The sequence below is a fragment of the Falco biarmicus genome, chromosome 3 (genome assembly GCF_023638135.1).
Source record: "Falco biarmicus isolate bFalBia1 chromosome 3, bFalBia1.pri, whole genome shotgun sequence".
Lineage (NCBI taxonomy): Eukaryota > Metazoa > Chordata > Aves > Falconiformes > Falconidae > Falco > Falco biarmicus.
The window spans coordinates 118,008,956-118,031,930 of record NC_079290.1 but is presented as its reverse complement, the minus strand read 5'-3'; the positions used below and the strand labels follow the sequence as shown (position 1 = coordinate 118,031,930).

Genomic DNA, 22,975 nt, shown 5'->3' with positions numbered 1-22,975 from the left:
CTCCCACACCTCGCCCCGCGTCCCTGCAGCAGCGGGGTGACACGGTTACGGTGCCGATGTCACTCCTTAAGCATCCCCGTGGCCACAGGTGTGGACAGCCCCTGTGAGCGATGGGCACTGCAGGGATGCTGGTGGCTCCTGGGGATGCTGTGGCACTGCTGGCACCCCGCCTGGCCCCCGACTGCGGGGCTGCCCCTGGGGTGGCAAAGCCGGGGCAGGTCGCTGCTCTGAGAGAAGCCTGGATTCGCAGGGGGCCCAGCTGGAGGAGCAGCCCAGTGCTGGCTGCGTCCCAGTGGGAACCAGTCGCGCTGCCGCAGCCCGCGCATCCCTCCCAGCTGGGCACAGACCCAGCCTTGGTCCCTGGGTCGCTGCTGGCCCCGTGGGTCAGTTACAGGCGCTGGGGGGGGGGGGGGGCACGGCTGGCTGGGGACAGGGGCTTGGCACAGCATCCCTGCTGCAGCACCTCCCCCTCCCGCGCAGGGCCCTTGGGGCCATCAGGGTGCAGGTGGGTGCTGCGCTGCGGGCCCACGGGCACCGTCACCCTGCGTCCATCCTGCCGTCTGTCCCTTTGTCCGTGCGGGGCCCCGTGCGCTGAGTCCGTCTTTCCATTGTTCGAACAATCTCTTTTCCACACTCGGTGCCAAAGCCTCCCCGCTCGCTCCCGCACGCGCCAGTATATTTAGCTGCCTCTAAGCCTCTACCTTTCCTTATATAGGAGAGGCCAAACGAATTTCGCACTCTCATTATTAATAGCCTGAGAGGAGCTCTTAGGAGGCTGCCAAAAATAGCAGGCAAACAGAGCGCACCCGGGGTGGGGAGGGCGTCGTGGCAGGCAGGGAGCCGCCGGGATCGCCGCGGGAGGGACGCCGGGCTGCTTTTTCTGGCTTTTCCCTTTGGGAACCACAATCAGGTGTCTCCCGGTGTCCTGCCCCCGCCGCAGCCCCGAGCGGGGGTCCCCCTCGCCCCGCCGGCTCTCCGCAGGCAGAGGTAGGACCGGCGGGGTCCCGGGGTGGGCAGAGCAGTCCGGTACCCCCCATGCTGCTGCTCCAGATGCTCCAAGAGCCGCCCCATGGGTGCTGGGGACACCCAGAGCGGGTGGCCTGGGGCAGCCTGGGATCCCCGTCCCTGTGGGGCACCCCCAGGCCCAGGGACGCCCCTGTGGCTGCGGCGGTGACAAGTTTCACCCTCCCGGGCCCCCCACGGGCTCTGCTTTGTGCTCCTAGCCACCCCGGGCTGCTGCTGGGCCCAGCAACGGATGTGGCTCCCCCCATGGCATCCTGCCGGGACCCCCACCAGGCAGCCGCGGGGGGCTGTGGGGCCAGTGGTGGAGGGCAGGGGTGGCCGGCTGGCTGCGAGCCGGTGGCAACCCTGGGTGCCTCGGCCGGGGGAGAGGCTTTCCCAGCAGAGAGCACCCACGCAGCATCCCCAGAGCTGGGCACACCGTGTGCTGGGGCACCCCGTGTGGGATGGGGCGTGCGAGGAGGGGGCTTGTGGGGTGCTCAGTGAGCGGAGGGTCTTCACCTGCACCCGGAGGCGTCCGCATCCCAGGCAGGGTCTGCCTTAAATCCCTCCCTCCCTCCCTCCCTCCCTCCCTCCCTGGCGAGGAACTTCTCCCGCTGAACTGGAGGATGCTGCAAGCTCCTGCGGACGAGCCGGAGGAGTCCTGTGGCAAAGTCAAGGCGAGCGGGGAAGCGGCGTGCTTGTGCGGGGTGTCACCGCAGCCCCCTGCCACCAGCCCAGCCTGCAGCCGGCCGCTGTCCCCCCCAGGACTGTAAGTGGCCATGCGGGGCGGGGGGGTACGGGGGCTGTGGGGGGCAGCGGGGCTTTCCCCGCCATCGGCGTTTAACCTTCAGCGAGGCGGCTGGTGCCGAGCCCCGCTCGGGCTGGGGATGCTGCGGCCGCTCACGGCCCCACGCTGGGCTCCCCTCGGGGTGGGGAGGGAGGGGGCAGCCCCCAGGGCTGGGGGTCACCGCAGCCCCCCAGCCGCCTCGGGCCAGCCTGGGTGGAATTGGAGGAGTGGGGGCAGCAGCAAACTCTCTGTGGGGTTGGAGGGGCGATGGGTCACCCCCAGCAGGTCCCAGCTGCAGGGGGGGTGGGGGGTGCTCGGGTCCGCAGGCAGCGCAGCGGTGCAGACCCAGGCCCATTTGCCTGTGGGTGCCCCCCCCTGCAGCTGGGTCAGTCACCCCCTCCCCAGGGAGCTGGGGTTCCCTCAGCCACACGAAGTGGGGATACCCCACCCCGGTGGGATGGGGCAGGAAGGGAAGGCCAACTCCTGGGTGCTTTGGCATCACATTTTGGGCGCGCACGGGGGGAAGCGCTGCCCACCGCGGCTGGGCGCACCAGGGCTCCACGGGCCGTGTACCTGCGGCCCCAGTATGGGCAGTGCCCACAGGCAAAGGGGCAGAGGGCTGGGGGCTGGGGGCTCCCCCAGGCACCCTCCGCCAGCGCTCCCCGCTCCCCTCGCACCCACCTCCCTCCTCCTTGCTGGGCCTCTTGGTATTTTGTTAAGCCGCTCAGCGGCTGGCGTGGCTGCTGCAGTGGGTTTGCCAGGGATGGATGAGCCGGGGGGAGCCGGCTGGGTGGGCAGCGCTGAACAGTAAAACTTGGGAAGGGCCCTGCGAGGCGGCGACTGCAGAGCACGGCCGGGCACACGGCGCTGGGGGGAGCGGGATAAAAAGATGCTTCCTTTTATAGCCAGGCTGGGGCTGTTGGGTGCTGTGCAAGCGCATGGGTTGCCGCCACGGCCAGCCCTGGGGTGGCCCCCCCAGCTCCTCTGCCTCCCCCCTGTAAGGCTGTTACCCCCTGGTGCCCACAAGCCCCAGGGAGGGGGCTGCTCTGGGGCAGGTGGGGGACCTGGGGGCTGCCCAGGACGGGGCTGCTGGCCAGCTTGGGGGCACGGAGGAGCCGTGGTTGAGGGGCTGCCGCAGGGCAGAGGTGCCTGGAGGGCTTCAGCTCGGGATGCATCTGCAGCCGTCAAGGGCAGCGCTGGGGCTGGGGAGGGCTGGGGGCTGCCTGCAGTGGTGGGAGCACTCCCAGGGCTGCAGGGGGGAGCTGATGGCCAGGAACATGTGGGCACAAGGAGGGTGGTGGGGCAGAGACAGGCCATGGGGCAGGGCAGGGGCAAGGAGGAGTGGTGGGAGCAGGCAGGGGTGGCCTGGGCTGGAGCTGGGGGACGTGGGGTGTCCTGGATGCAGTGAGCATCCCGTGGCGCTGGGTGCAGCCCTCCAAGGTCACCAGGAGAGCCCAGCCGAGGGCTGCGGGGACCGTGCCGTGGGATGGGGCTGTGGCACCTCTGGCACCGCAGTCCTGGGAGGCTGCCCAAGGTCAGCCGAGGTGGCTGGAGCTGAACTGGGCTGGGACGTGAGAGCCCTGACCCTGTGTCCTGGCTCTGGGGGTGCAGGGTGAGTGCAGCTGCCGGCTTTTGGCTCCTGCTGCTCCCCAACAGCCCCGCCGGGCCCTGGGGATCCCCTGCACCCCTACAGCAAAACTGTGCGGCAGCATCCCGCTGTGCTGTGGGGCCGGCAGAGCCCCAAGGGTTAAGTGGGCACATCTCTGCAGCTTCCAGCCTCAGGACACCCACTCACTCTGCTTTTTGGGGGGACAGGGGTGCCGGCCCAGCTGGACACGCTCTGCCCACTGCTGCTGCTGGGCTGGGCACTTGGGTCCTGGGAGCCATGTCTCCAGGGTCCCCAGCGCTGCGTCCCTGGGTGTCGGCGGAGTGTCCTGTGGGGACAGTGGCCGTGCTGGCAGCAGCCCTGCGCCTCACGGCAATGGCTGGTGGCTCTGGGGGCCACCCAGCAGTGTCTCTCCTGCCTGTGGGTGCTGTGAACGGGGCCAGCGTGGTGACTGTGTACTTGGCACCCACTGGCTCCTTGCAGAGAGCTGCAGCGCGTGTGGCCACAGCTCCCGGCGCTGAGTCACGGCCGCACCGGGCCCGGCCAGCCCCGTGTCCCTCCTGCCCATGGTGCAGCCCCTCACACACCACTTGTTCCCCCATCCTGGGAAAGGGCGGGCCCAGGACCCCCAGGACGGCTCCCTGCACCCACCATCACACCGCTCCGGCCATGGATTTAGGGGTAGGAAGGTCACTGGGGTCAAGGCACGGTTGGGCTGTGGTGATGCTCGCCCCCTCCATCGCCCTGCCCTGGCCGTGCTGTGCTGGGGCTGGGGAGTGCCCCCCCTACCCTGTTATGGTCTCAAGCCCCTGAGATCTCAGCTGAACCCCCCTCCCGTGGGCAAAGGCATCTCCAGCCTCCCCTGCCCATGGCTGCGGGTTGGGGAGGGCCCAGACGCCCCCGTCCCCCTGGCTTTGCAAACGAGCTGGGCAGGGTGTGTGGGGGGTGTGGGATGTGGGGCCCCCTCTGCGCTGGCCTGAGCTGCCAGCAGTGCTCTGGTGCGGTGTGCTGGGGCAGTGCGGGGTGCCAGGGGGTGCTGCAACATCCTGACCCCACGCAGCAGCAGCAGCGGGGACCCCCTGTGACGACCCAGTGCTGATGGGGGGACCCCCGCTATGGAAGTGGCTCCGAGCACAGGCACCCACCTCCACCATCCACGGCACTTGGCTGTGGCCCCATCAACTTGGAGGTGCAGCCCCCGTGGCACCCCCTGGCCCAAACTCCTGAGCCTTGGCTGCGTCCTGGGGCATCCCACCGCCCGCGAAGGGCAGCCACCGGCCAAGGTACCCGGCGGCAGGCACATTGGCAGCCCTGGCATCCTCTGGCTGGTGCAGAGGCTCTGTGTCCCAGGCACACGCCTTGGCTGCGGCACCGTCGCCCTCTCCGAACCCGCTGGACCCCTTGCCCCAGGGTGGCTGTGGGCACTGCGGGACCGTACGGGCAGTGCCACGCCGGGGATGCACCCGGGGCTGGGCACAGGCAGGGGCTGGATCTGGGGTGGGCAGGAGATGCTCCCCACAGCCCCTGCGGGGCCTCGGGCTTCACTGCGGCCACCGGCGCCTTCCAGGGTCCCCCAGCCCCGAGCCGGTGGGCTCTGCCGGGAGTGGTGGGCAGCCCTGTGCCCCACCAGCCAGCCCCACGCTGCCTGCCTCTCCCTCCCAACCCTACATACTTCTTCATATGCCCATATGGAGTCGGCCGGCATTATGGAATGTTAAGAAGTATGTATTTTTGGGCTGGGACCCCCACACCGGGACCCCACCACCAGCACCAGCACCGGTCCAGGCAGCACCTCTGGAGAGACGGTGTGTCCCTAGGGCTGGTAAAAAGGAACCAGATCAACTTGCAACTGGATTTGGTCCCCTTCAACCAGCTGCAGAGGCGCATGGCTACAGCACCCACTGCGCCCTCACCGGCCCCGGGGGGCTGTCACCGGGTGGGCTGGCTGCGTCCTGCCCGGAGGAGCTCGGGGTGAGGAGTGGGTGTGAGGAGTGGGGGAAAGGGAGTTTGCAAAATAGGGTTTTGGCTGTTTTTTGAGGCTGCCTGGTGGAAATCTCCGTGCTGCCAGGCTGCCCGTGCTGCCCATAGTCCTCATCCAAAACGGCCGAGCTTCCCCAGCCCCAGAGCTGGTGGGGAAATGCCCCAAGGAGCCCCAGCCGTCACGGCACAAGCGTGAGGAGCCTCCTCCCCACCCAGCACATCTCCCCACCGCAGCCCCGGCACCTCCCGTCCCCCCCGTCCCTGCGAGGGCATTGCAGCAAAGGGAGGGAGCTCCCCGTGGGGGGCAGCCCTGGGGTCCGACCCTTGGGGACAGGGAAGTCACAGCCGCGCTGCCCGGCCACCTCCAGCTCTGGTGGAACCAGGCACACCAAGGGTGAACACGGGAGTGGACCAGAAATTGTGGGAAAACAACCCAGCAGGGTGATTCTTGGAACTTTATCGTCCGATGTCACCCAAGACCTCTGTTATCAGCACTGACCTCTTGGTCAGCAGACGAGCAGGTTGGTGGCACAGGGTGCTGGGGCACCGTGGCAGGTGCTTGGGGACAGCACCCCTTTTGTGAGGGGGGGATAAAAGTGTGGGGGGGTGCTCAGTCCGCTGGGCTGGCGGAGTGGCCAGGGAGTCCTGGGCTGGGAAGAAACACGAGGTCTGGGGGGGGTCTCTGATTTTGTGGGGTGATGGAGGCGCTCCTGGGGGGCAGGATGGGGTGGGAAGGGGGTGGCTGTGCAGGAGAGCAAAAGCCCGCTCGCCACCCATGCCACTCTAGGAAGAAACTCTTATTCTTGCTCCTCAAAGGACCCAGCTTGGACAAGACGCCCCACACCTTCACTCCAGCCGCTGCCCCCCCGGGCCAGCCCGCCATGGGTAAGCTGTGCGGCGGCTCCCGGGGTCAGGGGTGCTGTCCCCACAGTGGGACAGCACAGGGCACACGGGGTACCCACCCCTGGGTGCACAGCAAATATCCCTCCGGTTCTGAGCAAAGGCGCGGGGGGGCTCGGGGGCTTGGGGCTCTCACGGGACGGGGCCAGGGCCAGCTGTGGGCAGTGGGGCTGTGCCGGCAAGGACGTGCTTCCCCAGCGTTTTGGAGAAGGCACAAGCCGTTGTCCTGCTGGTGTGGGGCGCCGGGATGCTCCCAGGAAGGGGCACATGCTCCTGCAGGAGGAGGGGGTCCAGGGGTGCGGGCAGGGCGTGGAGGAGCCCCTCGCAGCGCCCCAGCAGCTCGCCCTCCCTTCGGCCCGGCCGACTGACCGCCCTCCATCCCCGCTCTGTTACAGGTTTTCTGTGTTCTTGGGCTGACCCCACCGACGGGTAAGGCGCTGGTGGGCACGGGGATGGCTGACACCACGCAGAAACAAATCACGTTCCTGGTGCTTCGCACTGCTGCTCTGCACACACAGACCCTGCTCGGGGGTGCTGCCCCCTCCCCAGAACGCTGCCCCTCAGCCCACCCCACATGCAGGACCCTCTCGGTGCCCCAGTTAGGGAGGTTTGGCCCCGGTGCTCTGCACCCCCTGCTCTGCTCCAGGCTGGCGTGGGCCACCAGGGCTCTGCCTCCGCACCCCCCTCTTTTGAGGCTGGGGGGACACGCGTGTCTGAGCAGCGCCCCGGGGCTGAGGGTTTCACAGCCTGGGGACATGTGTGTTCCCGTGGGAGTGTCACCGCTGCTTCTCTCTGCAGCAGGACTCATTGTGGCGGTGGCGGGAGCTCTGCTGGCACCGAGCCTCACCGAAGCAGGTAACGCAGCCAGATGCCCGCATGCCGGACGATGCTTGTGTTGGCAGTGGCGGGAGGGTGGCCCCCAGGACCCTGGTGGCCATAGCCAAGCTGCTTGGTGAGTGCTCCTGGCACTGTGCCACGCGGTGCCCACGGGGTCACCGCAGCGCACCCCGTGTTTCAGCCTCCCCAGGAGGTACCAGCAGTGTGATGAGGGCCTGGGGCGGCCACGGGAGGGGGGAACCCTGGGGTCCCCCCTGGTGTGGGGTGCCAGGTGCACCCACAGGGAGGTGAGGTCGTTGGTGGGGGGGGGGTGGGGGCTGCTCCTCCTTGGGATGCCCCCCCAGGCAGTGGGGTGCAGTGGGGGCCCCATGCTGGGGACGGGGAGGCTCGGGCTGATTTCTCCTCCTCTTCCTCAGGTCCACAGTGAAGTCCAACAGCTGTGACGGCTGTTGGTGGCCGGGATTGTCATCGAGGCTGCCCTCGGGGGAGTCCTGCTGTGACCCTCCGGGACCCGCCTCGGGACCCTCACTGATGCTTGTCTCGCTGAGACACACCCCCCCCCGCCCCCCGTGTACCTCCCCTGCTGCACTCGATCCCCTTAATGAAAGGCCCCGGCCAGCCCGCAGCCTCCGCCCCCGCGTGATGACGCGCCGGGCGGGGCGGGGCGGGGCGGGGCGGGGCGGGGCGGGGCGGGGCGGGGCGGGGCGAGCAGGGCCGGCAGGGTAGGCAGGGTAGGCAGGGCCTCTCCTTCCGAGCCATGAAAAACAAAGTCAAAGGAGCCGCCATCGGAGCCACTGTCGGAGTAGGTGAGGGGCTGGCGTGGGGCGAGCAGCGCTCGGGGTCGCTGCCTGGTCCCAGCCCCGGGCTGTGGTGGGGGACCGGGCTGGGGGGCTGCGAGTGCCGGGCCGGGGAGAGCTCGGGGGGTGCTGCGAGGGAGGGGGCAGCCCCGGCCTGTGCCTGGGGGTCTGCCTGCATCCCCGGCTGCATACCCGGCTGCATCCCCGGCTGCATCCCCGGCTGCATCCCCTGCTGCAGCCCCTGCTGCAGCCCTTGCCCGCCTCCCCTCCCGAGGATGGGGTGTCCCCATCCCCGCACCCCACAGCCCTCACTCCCCTCTCCAACGCCTCTGTCCTTTCTGGGGGGCCAGATCCAGCACCGGTGGCAGGGGGTGGTGCAGGTGGCCGAGAGCCCCCTAACGCTGCGGTGTCCTGCCCGCAGGGGTGGCCCTCTTTGGCGTCCCCGCGGGCGTCTGTGTGCTGGGCTTTAAGGCGACCGGCATCGCCGCTGGGTCCCTGGCTGCCAAGATGATGTCAGCAGCTGCCATAGCCAACAACGGAGCAGTGGCGGCCGGCAGCACCGTGGCCGTGCTGCAGTCGATTGGTGAGTGGGGCTGGGGTCATCCTGGGGGGCTGCACCACCTTAGGTGCTGTAGAGCCAAACCAGCCCTTTAACCCATCCTTGCTCCAAATCACCCGGAGCTGTGGGGAAGGATAAATCCACGGTGTGGTAGGACGCATCAAGACTTGCTGGGGTAGGGCACCAAGGGGGAGGGTTTGGGGCCATCAGGTGGGTGTCTGCTCTCCTGGCAAGAGCAGTGTCTGCATTATTTGCCCACAGTGCTGGCCGGGGCCAGCATGGGCCAGCAGAAAGGGGCTGGAGTGCTCAGTGGGCAGAGACGGCCCCCAGGCCAGCTCCCCGGCACAGCCTGGAGCAGACCTTGGCTCTCTCCACCCAGCAGAAGTCCTCGGTGGTCTCTGCCTGGTGCACAGCCCCTCAGCAGGCGGCATCAGTGCTCCTGGGGTATCCTGGGGTGTCACTGTCTTTGCAGGAGCTGGAGGTTTTTCTCTTGGTGCCAAAATCGGGCTGATGTCTACCCTGGGGCCGCTCGGTGCAGTGGCCGGTTCCAGGCTGTTCAACTGGAAGAAAACTTCAGGTGACAAACCCAAGTGAAGCCAAGAAGGTGCCTGAGCCCGAGGTTTCTGCCAGGCAGCCCCCGCAGCCCCCCAGCAACCCGGCCACCCTCTTACAATCTGCGGTTCCGCTGGAGCAATGAGTGCATTGAAACCAATAAAGGCGGTTCACATGTGGGGGTGTTGTGGTGGCGGGTGTGCGGTCGGAGGCCGGGTATCCATCAACCTCCTCGGGATGTGTGGTGGTCCAGGAATGGAATCAAAGCAGTATGTTTTCAGCCCTGCACTCCCTCGCCCCAAAAAAGCCGAGACCCTGGCAAGGCCGGAGATAGGGTTGTTACTGTGTTTAATTCACGTGGTGTGTGGTGACGGATGGCAGATGGGACTGATGTGTGGCACGTGTCCCCTGTGGTGTCCCAAGCCCAGGCAACCAAGGGTCTCCCTGGCAGTCAGCTGGGTTTCAGTTACTATACTCTCTATAATTAATTACCTAAAATAAATGCATTAATGACAGCATTAGTCAACAAGCAGACACGGTATTTCCCTGCCACTTCTGCACATCACATGCCATCATTCTTAATCGCATTTCCAGTTTTCCTTGTCTCCTGAACCGAACACCAGCTATCCCTGTGCAGACCCGGCTCACCTCGAATGATGGTATCGGTGTCAGCTGTGTAACAGTTAAATAAATAATAATAGCAGCAATAATGATGATGATAATAATAATAATCATCCTCCATTGAAACTAATACTCTCCCTTGCCCCCAGACACTCATACCACGCATCCGTGATGTCTGCTGGCGATCGGGGCCGCACCAGGGTGTGCCTAATTTCAGATGCTCATTCTTCAGGCTGCTGGGAACATTTAATCAGCATTTGAGTAATTATTTTTTTGCTTGCGATTGCCCCTATCTGTTTTCTCAGCAGCTTCTTTAAACCCGAAGGCTATGCTGGCTGCACGGGCGCTTGCCTGGCTGTGGGGGCACCAGCACAGTTCAAAATAAGCGTAAAACAGCTTCAGGGCCTTGAAAACTGCCCTGAGTAAAGCTCTGGTGGCTCCTAACACGGAGGAGCCTCAGGGAGCTCACTCGGCAGCCCGTGAGACTTGCCGTGCCCTTGCTGGGAGGCATCCGAGCGCCGTATGAAGGTCTCAGGCGAGCGGTGGTGCTTCCATGGGCTCCTGGCCCATTCCGGCATTTCAGGGTGGCAGAGCAAAGGTGACGTTGGGTCCTGAGGACTCTCCTGGTGGCCAGCACCCCTCGAGCAGCCACCAGTTGGGGAAGGTGTGTAACAAGCTCTGCTGGTGATTGATCTAATTACAGCCGATCCCAGAGGCTTCCAAGAGGAGCAAAACGCAGTGTGAGCTGCCACACGGCCGTGTGGGAAAGACCAAGCCTTGCTGTGAAGATATTAAGCTGCTATTTTAATGCTGGCTTAAAAACAAGTAAACCCTCCACCCCTAAAATCTGTGAGATTCTGCTTTAAGTTTAAAAGATTCCAACATCATACAGGAAATAAGGCTAAACTCTTTTATTAAGGTTAAAGGTTTTTAATCACTTTTCCAGAATACAGATACGATTCAAACAAAAACTGTTTTGGGGGTCTCAATAATTCACTTATTAATACCATACATTGAACTCTATAAATTCTCATATAAGAAAAAGTCTTTTTAATATAGGTTATGATGCACTGGTGACCTATTTAAATCTTTTGAAGTAACACTTTGCAGTTATATAGCACCTTTCATCACGGGGCTGCAAAGCATCCTACAGAATTTAGCCTCATAATGCCCAAACGAGGTAGGAAAGTCTGGCCAATTTACAGATGGGTACAACCGAGGTACAGATTGGCAAGGGAAGGAACACGAGGCTTCATCGATAGAACAGTAGTGACATGAAGTGTACACTGGATCCCGGGCTATATAATGAGTCAGTGGCTTAATTGGGGGGTGGGGGGGGGGGGGCAAGGTCCAGGAGTGATCACCCACACCCTTCTCGGAAAAGCAGCAGCCTGGCTCGGCTCCCAGCAGCTTGAAAAGACCTTCTCAAATCGGTCTGGCTTTTTGTGTTATAAATATGTAGAAGAGAGAATAAAAAGTCCGAGACTGGTGGGCCTAAGGCCCCAGGTATGCCCTTCGCTGGCACACCCAGTAGTTGACCGTGAACCACAAAACGAGCTGAGCCACAGCTAACGTGGCCATCGCAGCCTGCATCCTAAGGCTGAGCACCGGGAACTTGGACCGGCTTTGAGTTAATTAAAATTGTGCACTTGGGATACATTTTTGAGATTCGGTGTGTGTGATGCTTTGTTTAGCTTGACTGTTTCGTTGTAATAAATTCCCTTTTCCCTCCAAGCAAGTAATAATCTAAGGTATTTCAGGTTTTTTCTCTAACAAAACCCGTATCTCTGCTGAAAAACCATTAGCTTCGTGAATGTTATGGCCAATGGAAATTTGACTTCTGTGGCTAGAAGAATCCAAGATGCCCAAATTCCTTTGAGACTCTAAAACCCATCCTACAACGCTGCGCCTCTCCCTGGACCAGAGCTAGCACTGGTGCCGTCGACTGAGAGCTAACGACCTCCACGGCAGCAGCATCTACTGATGAAAATCGAAAAATAAAAAAGCTGTTGCAGATTTTGCAGTTTGCCATGAGACAGCAGAAGAGGTAGCGTGCTTGGCGCGGGAACTGAAAACGCTTTTACATCCAGGTTCTTTCTTTCCAAGTTTGTCCCATCTATGACCCACACCCACGTTCACTAATTGTCCTTAATAGCATCCAACTGAAATGTTTTGAATATCAAATGATGAAACCTAGACACTTAAATATTCGTATTAGCTTCTTGCCCACCTGCCCAAGGCACCCTTCCCAGCACCCTGCAACAGCTCCTCTGCCACCACCCGCCCCGTCATTACTCACTCTTTCTGGCATGTCTGAAATTGTTTCCTCATAAAACACAGCACAAACGAAAAGTTATCGAAGGCTTCTTGGAAGTGGTGGAGGGAGGAAACCGGAGATAAAAATGCAAGCTGGTACCAACTTGGTGCTACGGACTTGACATGGGAGCCACGGGATGAAGTTAGAGGGGATCTGTTCGTGCCAGTGATGGGACTAAAGGAGCCATTTCCCCCTTAGTTCAAAAAATCCACCTTCTAAAAAAAAAGGGCTGAGGTCAACTTCTTAACAAATGCAACATTTTGCAAAAACTCTACACCCCACCCCCCCAGCTTCTCCAACCAGGGGAGACATAAAAGTAGAGTTAGTCCTACCTGCCCGACAAATCTGCAGCCGACTCGTGGGGGGAAAAGAGATTTCTCTCAAGCAGCTGCCCACAGGAAGCCAAGAAAGGAGGTCATCGATCGTGCAGGGACTAGTCTTGCCATCATCTGCTGAGGCTGGGATGAAAAGCGGTGGCTCATGCCTGCTCCACTCATAGCAACCCCTCAGCAAGACCTGGAGAGACAGGGTACGCTCCCATCCAGCTTCACCGCTCCTAAAACTCCTTCTAGACTTTCTCCTCAGCCATGCTCCATGATTTTTACACATTTTCGGTGCTCCGTTCTCAAAAACGGGACAGCTTCTCTTGCCCAGGAAAGGCTCAGTAACTGCTCAGTAGCTCAACTGCTCAAAACTTAATTTCTTTAAGGCTGATGATGCTACAGGGGACACATTGCAGGCGAGCAGCTGTTTAATAGAAGACAACGAAATTTAATTTTGCCTCTGCTTTGTTAGGACTGTTTAAAATGACAAATGCAAGAAAAAGCAGCGCAGGAACCTATTGTGCTGATGGGAGCAAAACTCCAGCCCAGAGAGCGAACACGGTGCCGGCGGTTTGAGAAGAGCACCCCAAGGACTTTACACACAAGCAGTTGTTCTGGTTTCTTCTTTTTTTAAGGCAACAGTGAAACTATTGCTCAAGGGACTGAGCAGAGTTACTGAGATTGTTACCAGAAAACAAAGACTTTATTGCACATTCAGAGCCACTTCTGTGACCCTGGCACTGAACCGGCACCGGTGCAGGAGCGCACCCTGGGGAAATGGGAAACGAGTGATTCTGCTGCCACTTTATTTCAGGTCTCTGAGGAGCCATCACTCGGCTGGAGACTACTGCCAGAGAAATCCAGGGGGTTCTTTTAGATCTGTAGTTGACAGAATAATTCCGAAGATAATTGAACTTCTTTTTGCACCTCATTCTGTGGCATTCAACATGCCCCAGTTTCTTCAGTCAGCCGAAGCCGGGAGAGAGCAGCAGGCTTGCACCGAGCACCTCTCACAGTGAGAGCTGCCAGGGAACTGCCGGCGCCACGGAGGGAATAGCCACATTCCAGAAGCATTTTCAACCAAAAAAAACTCTGCAAAAATCCAAAGACTTGCGTAAGTAGCCAGAACTGTGGATACGCTCGCTAACAAGTAACACGACATGCTCGCTTCCAAGCTCTCCAACCGGTCTGCAGAGCTATGCCATCATCCCTGCAGGCTGAACACGAAGGGGAGTGGAACGTGTGTCTAGCAGCAGGAAGGCACAGCAACAGAAACCCTGTTCGCAGGATCATCATCTTCTATTTTTCTCACACCCATCTTGGTCGTTCCTCTGTCCGCACCGAGATTACAGCATGATTTTTCTGCTTAAAAGAATATTTCAAGTAACAAACATCGTTGCATGGTCAGCGAATGATTCGGATACGTTTATTATAAACAACTTCATCTTAAGTGTTCAGAACTTTGATCTTGTGTGTATGATCTATAAATGTATTTTAAACCTTCTATCTTGTAAATCAAGTGTGAACTCTACCCGGGCTGACTAGAAATCACCCGAGAGGCAAAGGCAGCCCAGGCACACCCTGGACAACACCAAAATGCATTCTCCAGATGGTTCTGACCAGAGAAACTGAAACTAAAACTATTTGTCCTGTTAACTGATGGTGTCTGACCAGAGAAGCTGAAACTAAAACTACTTGTCCTGAACTGTGTCGTTTAACTCCACTGAAACCCTTCTCATCTCAGAGCCACGAAGCAAACGGGAGTTAGCAAAACGTTTAACAACTTTGTTTTCACCCAGTCAAGCTTAAAAGTGATTTCACTTTCCTTGCTGAGAGAACATAAAAGGCAAATAATATCTTTCGTTCTGAGGACCTGGAAAAAAATAACATACGTGGAAGTGTTCACAGACAAGGAGTGAGTGTCTTCAGAGAAAGAAAAAATGAGTATGTTTCTCCTAAGATACTAATATACTGCTGTTCGATGGGAATATTTCTGTTAAGGGAAAACTCAGATGTGGTATTTTTTAGACAACCCTCGCCCAACGGAAGCCTGCCCTCCCAACAGCTTGTCCTAACTGCCCCCTTGCTCCTGGGGGCGGCTGGGGAAGGAGGGAGCAGGCAAAGGCAGCCAGCTGAGAACAGCAGCACTCTTCTAGGGGATGAACACAGGCATTCCCGAATCCTTTCCCTCTCCTCCTGACATCGAGGTTCTGGGCACACCTGTGTGCAACAGACACAGCTCGGACATTTTTTATCCCCTACAGACTTATACACTCATCTTTCCAGAATGGTTTTATTTTCCCTGAAACGTTCTATCAACCAGCCCCATCCAAAGTAGCGTGCCTGCTATGTCACTATCTAATAGAACAATGGGGAGGGACGGGTTAGTGTTCACAGAACAAGAAATCAGCCTGTGGGAGCATCCCTGAGCCTCCAAATGCCGGGATACTGTACTGGCAGGGTACGGATTATGTCCCAAACATCTCCCCCTGGAGTGCTAGGCCAGCACATGGAGCAAGCAGTATCTTGGATCAGAAATGAAAGACACAGATGGGCTTTGATCAGACAGAATCAGGGGCAGGTTTACTTTTCACATAGTTTTCTGTATTAAAAAATACATCAGTGAAATCTGTTACAGGCAGGGACAGGACTACCGAGTACACAACGTCAATAGACTACTTTCTGATTTTATTTTTGTTAAATTACTTTTGTTACTGCTAAAAAAATAATTAAAAAACAAAAACAAATAAAACAAACAAAAAAAAGGAAATATAATTCAAGGCTGTTGATTTTCATCTCTTGAAATTTTAGTGACAAGATCAAATACCAGACCCCTGTTACACGATGGATAACTGACCAGAGCTAGATAAAAACCATACAATTCTCTTCTTTAAAAATAGTTCGGGTTTCCAATGAATTTGTGACCACTGGTCATCAGAAACACATATCTGTAGGTTGAGAAAACGGAGGTACAGACAGCATCTGATAATCTCCTGTCCTCTAAACACAATGTGGGAGCTTTTCTCTTCAAAAAGACGCAGTAACAGCCAAGCCTTAAAAAAATTTCTTTCCATTTCCAACACTATGACTAAATCTCTTTGGGTGGGGTGGGAAAAAGAACACATATGGTAATTTTCTACCACAGTTCTGTTGTCAAAAGTAATACTGCATCCTTTGTACAACACTGCACGCGTTGCAAAGGTGGAAAGAGAAAGAGTGCATGTATCTTTCATTTGAAATGACAAGGCCCTCCAAATTCGCCTTACAAAATAATCAAAAACAGAGGAGTAGGGAAAGAGGAGAAAGGAAAGCTGCCTTAAGGGAGAAACAATTTCCGCGCACCACAGTATTTGCTAGATTATATCGACAGACTGCAGAGCTACTGGGCTAGGTAAGGGATTTTCTGCACATACCCCAGGACAGTCACTCTCCTGTACATACCCCAGAAATGTTCGTCCCGTAACACGACCACTCTGAAGTTTGACCTACAGCACCTCTTCCACATCGAAGACTCAACAGGGCTAGACCTGGTGTCAGCCTGGACCGAGAGCTAGATTCTGGCCTCGTGTGACCCTTTAACAGCAGCCAGACCGTTCTCCAGTTAGATAGCCAGCGGCTTCTGCCTTCCTAACATTTGATCCCAGTTCCAAAAAAAATTACAAAAGCATATGTGTACGTGTATTTATAATGGAAGGTGTCTGTCTAAATATCACCACTTTCTCTCTCGCCCCCGTGAAGAGCTCTAGGATCTCCACGTGTCCTTTGGCAGCAAGGACTGCCAGCCATCAGGCTGAGACGTCACGTGAGCCACAGTCTAGCTCTCCATGCCCAACATTGTTATGGTAGATTTTACACAACCATTTTCCTTAAAAATATCTTGCAACTTTTTCAAATCCTAAACAGATAACGGATTTATGCACCACTCAAATAGGTTCATCTTGAATTTGTTCAGAGATTTATCGGTGCCACAGGACGTTGTTTTTTGCAGCTTACACAGCTTGCTTCCTTCCAGTTCCAGTTTGTACATCCACTGTGGTTCAAAATATGCCTGTAGGTGACATTATCTTGGCTTATTTGATACACATTTTCCAAAGGCTGGATGTATTCACAGTTTGGTGCTTCTGATGTGTATTCAAAGGAAAATATCCCACTTCAGTTAGTCTGATAACTCAATATCAGAGTCCTCTGATTTGACTTTGGCAAGTTCTTCGTGTACCTCCCTCACCATAAGAATACGTGTTAACATGATGTCCAAGGTTCCTGGGTCTATTGGCAATGTGGAATACCACATGGGGCTATTGGGTACACAGGAGCGCTCAGGTTGAAGGTAAAATACATCACTTCTCTGCTTCACGCTTTCAGAACTGCCAATGGCAAAAAAGGAAGAGCACATTAGCAGGAGGCAGCATTAACAGTCCTACTCACAAAAACGCTAAGGAGAAACAGCGAAGAAAATGAAAGTTACATTGAGATGACAGCACTGTAATTTAAACAGCTGAATTCCAATCTTTTTGTTAGTGACTCGCTTTCCTCCCTTCAACTTAGGGAACGGTTGTTTCCAGGTCATTTAGCATTAGCTGCTTATAAAGAAACAAAGAAAATCAGTGACTTCTTTACAGATGTGGCTCTTCAATCATAGTTCCATCCAATTAATGGTACTAGCATCGTGATATGATTGATAGAAGCACTGAACAGTCAATCTCCAAATGAAACCGGTTCTAGAATTCCAGAATTGCTACACACTTTGGCACATGGAATGTTCCAAGAGCTAGCAAAACTAAATCCTAGCTTGCCTACTCATGGTGCAGAACAGTAAGCCCATCTGCTTGAACGACTGACCGTGTGGCTCTGAGGCAGCTTTCAGGCTCTGGGAGGAAGACAAAGCCCTCTAGAGCAAGGATCGCTCCTGCCTGGCTTTGGAATATTCACATTAAAACAGAAAAGTGATTTTTTACTGCTGCTTGCACCACTGCGGGGGCTCAGCTATGATATGTGAGGAGCATGAAGATGTTTTCCCAGCCCAAGGACAGCTAAAAGTTCCTTCTAATGATATGCAGTAAAGACAAGGAAGGTAAGCAGAGGGAGACAAAGAGTCAGGACAGTTGCCAGGCATGCCTTTGCCTAAGTAACTGGACTGTTTGTAGTAGGCTCAGTAGGTGCGTTTTTGAGAGTGATTTGTTTGAGTTTTAACTGACACTAATGAGATGCTGTTTCATTTTGCACGTGTATTTTCTCTGAAGGGAGAAGAACATTACATTCCACCTGCTCAACGATCTAACTGAAGTTTATATAGAAACAAGAGGAGACAAAATGATTTATATCTATGTCCTTGCTATACAGTCTCCTTTCTAACTCCTGATAACAAGTTAATCTCACATTTCAGCAGGCAAAAGCTATCAGCAGTTTTACCTAAGTCACACTTTTCCCACCCTCTTTCACAAGGAACATGATGTCAGGGTATTAAGTTATAATCTTCTCAAAAGAAGGATCCTGTATGGGAATGAAGGGAGATGAGAAAGCCACGGTCACTATAGTAATGCCCCTTGTTTACCTTTACACCCTGTGGATGTGTAAACAGGTATTTAAAGAATACATCTTGACTCAAGACCAGTAACAAATACTACCTATTTGCTGAGTCTAACAGCAGTGCTGATGCTGGAAGTCATGGTTGCATTCACACTGAGGGATCAGGAACCGGAGAGAGGAGCCCGCAGCACAGGTACAAAAGGTCTGAGCAGGAACCTTGCCCAAATGCCTGTTCCAGTCTACAGACCAAAAATCAAGTTCTGTCACTTACCATTTTGATAAGTAAAATTCATAAAGTCGGACTGGACATCTCAGAGGATTATCCGTATTTTCAGCCATTTCCACTGCTGTTGGAATCTCCTCATCTTCACTGCGTTTCCTTTTGCCTACAGATAATTTATCTGGATACACAAAAACGGCATCACAAAAGTTCAGTGAAAAACAGTGCCTTCAAGAAAAAGCCCTAGTCGCTTAGCCTAGCACCTAGTGATGGGACTGTGCATCACACGGAAGGACACTACTTGAACTGATTATCTGTCACATGCAAGTCAAATGGTTTGATCTGCTGGAGGGGCAAAAGACTGCGTATGCTACACGCTGTCCAAAGCCCATGGCTCGTCTAGAAAACCAACAAGAATTAGTATCTATCAGAAAAATATGGAGGATATAATTTTTCCTAATAAAGCAGAATTCACGTAACACACCGGAACTATTAACTGAAGCAGTCGATCAAGACTTTCCTTTTCCAAATACCAAAAAATAACCACAAAGGAAAACCTGTCTTTCTTCGCCTCCGAGGTCAGGATAGTCCCTGCTCATGAGCAAGCCCCTAGCTTCACCTAAAACTGCTGTTCATCATTCGGGCTGCCTTGTGTGTTCACTGCACAGACCTAGGACAAATCTGGGCATTAAAAGGGCATGATAAAGTTCTGGACCTCAAGAATATGAAGTCCAGAGAAAAGTGCTTCAGAAAAGGCCTTTAACTCATGCAGTAGTTAAAGTTTTGTGCTAGCCTAGGATGGTATAAAAGACAAGCTTGCAGCCAAACGTGTGGCACCTCTTTTATAAATTTTTACTGAACACCTTGGGTCACGCAGAATTTCTCTTTAAACCTTACTAGAGTGAAAAAATTTTGAAAATCTACAGGGTAACAGCATCTTCACAACTCTGCTTACTGCATAATATTTTTCTCTTCAGTCCTTTCTAGAAAAAAGGAGCAGACAACATAAACATGATTGCCAAAATTCAGATGATCAGAAAGCGCTCACCTGATTCTACCTCTTGTTTTTGAAAGGGTGGGAAAAAACGTAAATATGTCATCTTAGTATTATACTTCAGAGTTCGGGTGCGTCTCATAACATGGGCAAAGGACAGTTTCAGGTGCTCACTGACATTCTTTAGTTGGAAGTATTTGGTGTTGAAGAATAGAAGTGTGTTCAATAAAACAATAGGGGAATATGCACCCAGCTGTTTACATTCCCACAAGTGCTCCTCTTCGATTCTTGAGAACATATAACCTAGAAACAACGGGCAAAGAAAAAACAGCAGAGTTATTTATGCAATTTTAGGGCTTTCCCCGTATTCCAGTTACAAATTAAGAGCTTTTACAAGCTGTGTCTAATCTAGCAGATTTTCAGAATCTTCCCAAAGCAATGAAAACTTCATACATGAGCCGGGTGGGAAGGCAGAAATGAGTAAAATTAAGTAGGCAGATTCTGCCAGAGATTCACGTAAATCCTCTTTCAGCTGACCTTCTATATTAACAAACTGCGTATCAGATCAAATTCAGACCTATCATAAGCAACTGTAATTCCAATAAAACGAAGAACACTGCATGCACAAACGTTAAGAGGGAGCATGGAGAACCAAGCTGCGGAACAGCATGATCTTCCAATACCTAAGGAATGGAGAGAGGATACAAAGGAAGACTGCAGACACCAGCAGAACCTCACCAAGTTCTAATTTCGCTCTATTAAATCACAGTCAGCCAACTGCAAAAATGTGTAATTCCTAAGACATGGAGCATGAGTTTAAAATTTACCATCTTTATATACAAACAGCCCACTGTGATTATCGTAAGTCTGTTAGGAAAAGAAGATACGGGTGCTTGTAAGAGGTTTGTTGGGAAAAAACCCACATCCCTCAATGCAGCAGTCTAGAAGTAACCAGATTATTTCTGTATTAAAGAAAAAGTTCATTTTCTAAATGAAAAAACAGTTGTGAATACATGTATGGAGTTGCCAATGTCACTCAAGTTTCGCTGATACTCTGAAAAAGATCTCACATACTAATACGGCTGGTGTCCAGCTTTATAAACTGCATGATCGTACCTGAAGACCAATTAAAAATATCTGCAGAATTTGGAAACTCTTAATTTGGAAGTGACTGAGGTGAGAAGAACTTGGAATCCAGGAGCCAAGACAAGATTCCCATGATTTGCTAATGTGATCCTCAGATCCCTCAGAAGTATTTCCAGTACTAACAGGGAAATACCAGTGCCACTGTACACGGTATTTACAGTAACTCATCGCAAACCCTACAGACAATTCTGGCTATCTGTATTCAAAAAAGATGAGCTAAAAGTTGAGGGAAGAGAACTAGCACGTTGACTACTGGAATGGGAAGCCTTTCTGGCAAAGGAGTCGAGAGATTGATCAGAGGCAAAGATATATTTAAGTGTAATCCGTAACTGGTAGAAACAGACATAAAATCCATGATGCTAGTCTACCACAAACAATTACATGGTGGAGAAACAGACTAATGTAAATGCCTCAGATCACATTCTTCTTCACAGCATTGAGAAAATATTAATTTATAATATGGCTTTGTCATGCAGCTACACAAAACAAAATAATTGTCCTACCATTTGGAAGAATTGTAGGTTCCCAGATTTTCAAAAGTTTTGTAAGTTCAATCATAAACCTGGAATAGGGCTCGGTAAAAATGTTATCTATTCTACCATTCTCAAACAGGTACTACAAGAGAAAAAAAAAAGGAAGACATACAGTTTGTGATTATTTAACAGTGCAGAGAAGACACAGGACATCAGATTCTTTTCCTTTCTTATGTTCCAGTGTCTTATGTTGCAAACCACTTTGTTGAAACCTTCAGTAAGATATCAAGTTTTCTGCAGGGACTGGGACCTCCCCAGTATGGAATGAGAGATCTAGCCAAGAATTATTGTTAATATTCCCAGCTCTAGAGCTGGTTTCTGAAAAATCATCGTTCTTTAAGTGTTAAATATTCTTGAAAAAAGCCTGCCTATAAAAACCAGAAAACGTGTTGAGTATTTTTCTGTGGAAAACAACTTCACATGCTAATACCTCCCAACAATAGATACAGGCCCAGCGCTAGGCTGCTGAAATAGCTCAACTTAAAGCATCAAGGTGCAAGTCCCTCAAATTCCTGTCAAGCAGGAGTTAAAAATTTTTTTCTGCAAGTGAGGAGTGTGTATCAATAAATAAGTCAAAACTGGAATACACAAAAACTGCTGATACTTCTAGGCCTTATCCACTGCACTCTGAATTTTTAACTCTTTCTACGTTTTTTTTCAAGCATAGCCAGAAAACAAGGAAAAAAAAGGTAATTCCATGCCTAGTCAAATGACAGGTTTTACATTAGAAGTAGCTTTGCCTAGTCAAATGACAGGTTTTCATCAGGAGTAGCTTTTGACTCCTTATCTCCAAATGACTGTTTAAGGAAAGGAATAAGCAGGCTATTCTAAAAAAATGCCCCTAACAAAAATATACTAAATGTAGAGTTTTAAACAGAAGTTAGTATTGTCTTAGGTTTGTACTGCAACTGTTGCAAGGCAGGTAGCAAGGACTTGGTACATTACTCTTAGCATTTATTAATTATAATGAAATTATTCCCATTGTATTTTTTCTGTAAATACTGCCAACACAAAAGGTATCTGTCTAGCGACTGAAGGAGCTCAGGCTTTGCTGGGTAACCTCTTCCATGTAAACTTGTATATTAGAAGAACATTGTGCAACTGTTCTAGATTTAGAGCACTACATTATAAAGCAAATAATTCTGAGAAGCAAATTTTTCCTATACATGAAAAGGGACTGAAAAGGTACCAAACCCAAAGATTTGTGTTTAGGTAGAAACACCTAGCCCTTCATGCCACACTCCTCCCAAGTACAGAAGAAGCCTGTTCATTCTGATCATAAAAAGGTCACAAATTTGTCAAATATGTGATTAAGACAGACTTAAGAATAAAGCACAAAATTGCTTCCTCTACAAAAACCATGCAGTTAGATGGGACTATGGATATAAAACGTAAATAAGCATAGCAAGTTTCGTATGTTCTCAGCAATACCCTAATTCTCTGAGTTACCTGCTGAATTCCAAGGCACAAGTATAAGATGCTGTCAGGATCATATTTTTCTCCATTTGGTCTCCGCACCTCTTGAATAAACTGGCACAAGCCAAAACTCAGCTCAGCAAAAGTGCATGAGAGAATGTCCTCCTTGAGTTTCACAGGACAAACTGTGGCAAAGAAAATTATTAGAAAAAATTAACTCGATTCAACAGATTAAATCTTCACACATTCCTTATTATTTCATGTAGGCAGAACTATTAAATCTTCTCTCTCGTACATGAAGTACCCCGGATGACTAAACTTCTGAACGATTCCCCATCTGTTGGCTAACAATTAAATGAGGACTTGGCCAATATAAACCAAACCAGCTGCATGTGCGACCAGTATAAATGCTGCAATTGAGTAATAAGGCTGCAGGTATTTAAAGGTAAGAGATTGAAATGTTAGGGAGTCTGCTGAGCTCAAAAAAGAGCTTTTTGGGCTCAAAAGGTGGCATGGCAATGGCTGCATGTCCCGGAGGCTGGCAGCATAGGGTTGGGAAAGAGGTTTCACCTCTATAGCTGGACTCAGGGGAATTTTGAGTGAGAGAAAGATCTTGAGCATTTCCTAATAGTTTTGGACTGGAGTTGAGTGCAGCATATTTGACTCCTTAAAGGGAGAAGGAATGAAGAGTTTAACAGGACATGCATGGGATTCGGAAAAGGAAGCAGAGCAATCAGGGAATCGATCAATCAAAGGATCTGCAATGAAATTACCAGGCTTGCCTGCTTCACACCTTACAAAGAACCTGCCTGGGACTAGGCAGGGAACCTTTCTGAGAAGGGAGGGTGGACAGATTCCT

At 53.1% G+C, this 22,975-nt stretch overlaps 2 protein-coding genes across 6 annotated transcripts in view; one reads left to right on the top strand and one right to left on the bottom strand.

Annotated features, from left to right (window-relative positions):
- The first annotated feature begins 7,791 nt into the window (after positions 1–7,791).
- Positions 7,792–9,199, top strand: LOC130146305 (interferon alpha-inducible protein 27-like protein 2A). Its single transcript, XM_056332334.1, has 3 exons — positions 7,792–7,918; positions 8,331–8,492; positions 8,941–9,199. Exons 1-3 carry the CDS (start codon positions 7,870–7,872, stop codon positions 9,060–9,062), a joined length of 333 nt encoding a protein of 110 aa, XP_056188309.1. The 5' UTR covers positions 7,792–7,869; the 3' UTR covers positions 9,063–9,199.
- A 5,664-nt stretch (positions 9,200–14,863) lies between these two features.
- ZMYM4 (zinc finger MYM-type containing 4) overlaps positions 14,864–22,975 on the bottom strand; it is a 43,838-nt gene continuing 35,726 nt past the window's right edge. For 4 of the 5 annotated variants that reach the window (XM_056332330.1, XM_056332329.1, XM_056332327.1 and 1 more), the window contains 5 exons: positions 22,150–22,301; positions 20,671–20,782; positions 19,076–19,324; positions 18,079–18,208; positions 14,864–16,645 (listed from right to left, as the gene is read on the bottom strand). In XM_056332330.1, coding sequence (XP_056188305.1) covers positions 16,438–16,645; positions 18,079–18,208; positions 19,076–19,324; positions 20,671–20,782; positions 22,150–22,301 — 851 coding nt within the window. In that variant the 3' untranslated portion in view covers positions 14,864–16,437. Of the gene's footprint in view, positions 16,646–18,078; positions 18,209–19,075; positions 19,325–20,670; positions 20,783–22,149; positions 22,302–22,975 lie in introns of those variants that run through there. The other variant, XM_056332331.1, reaches the window with a different exon arrangement.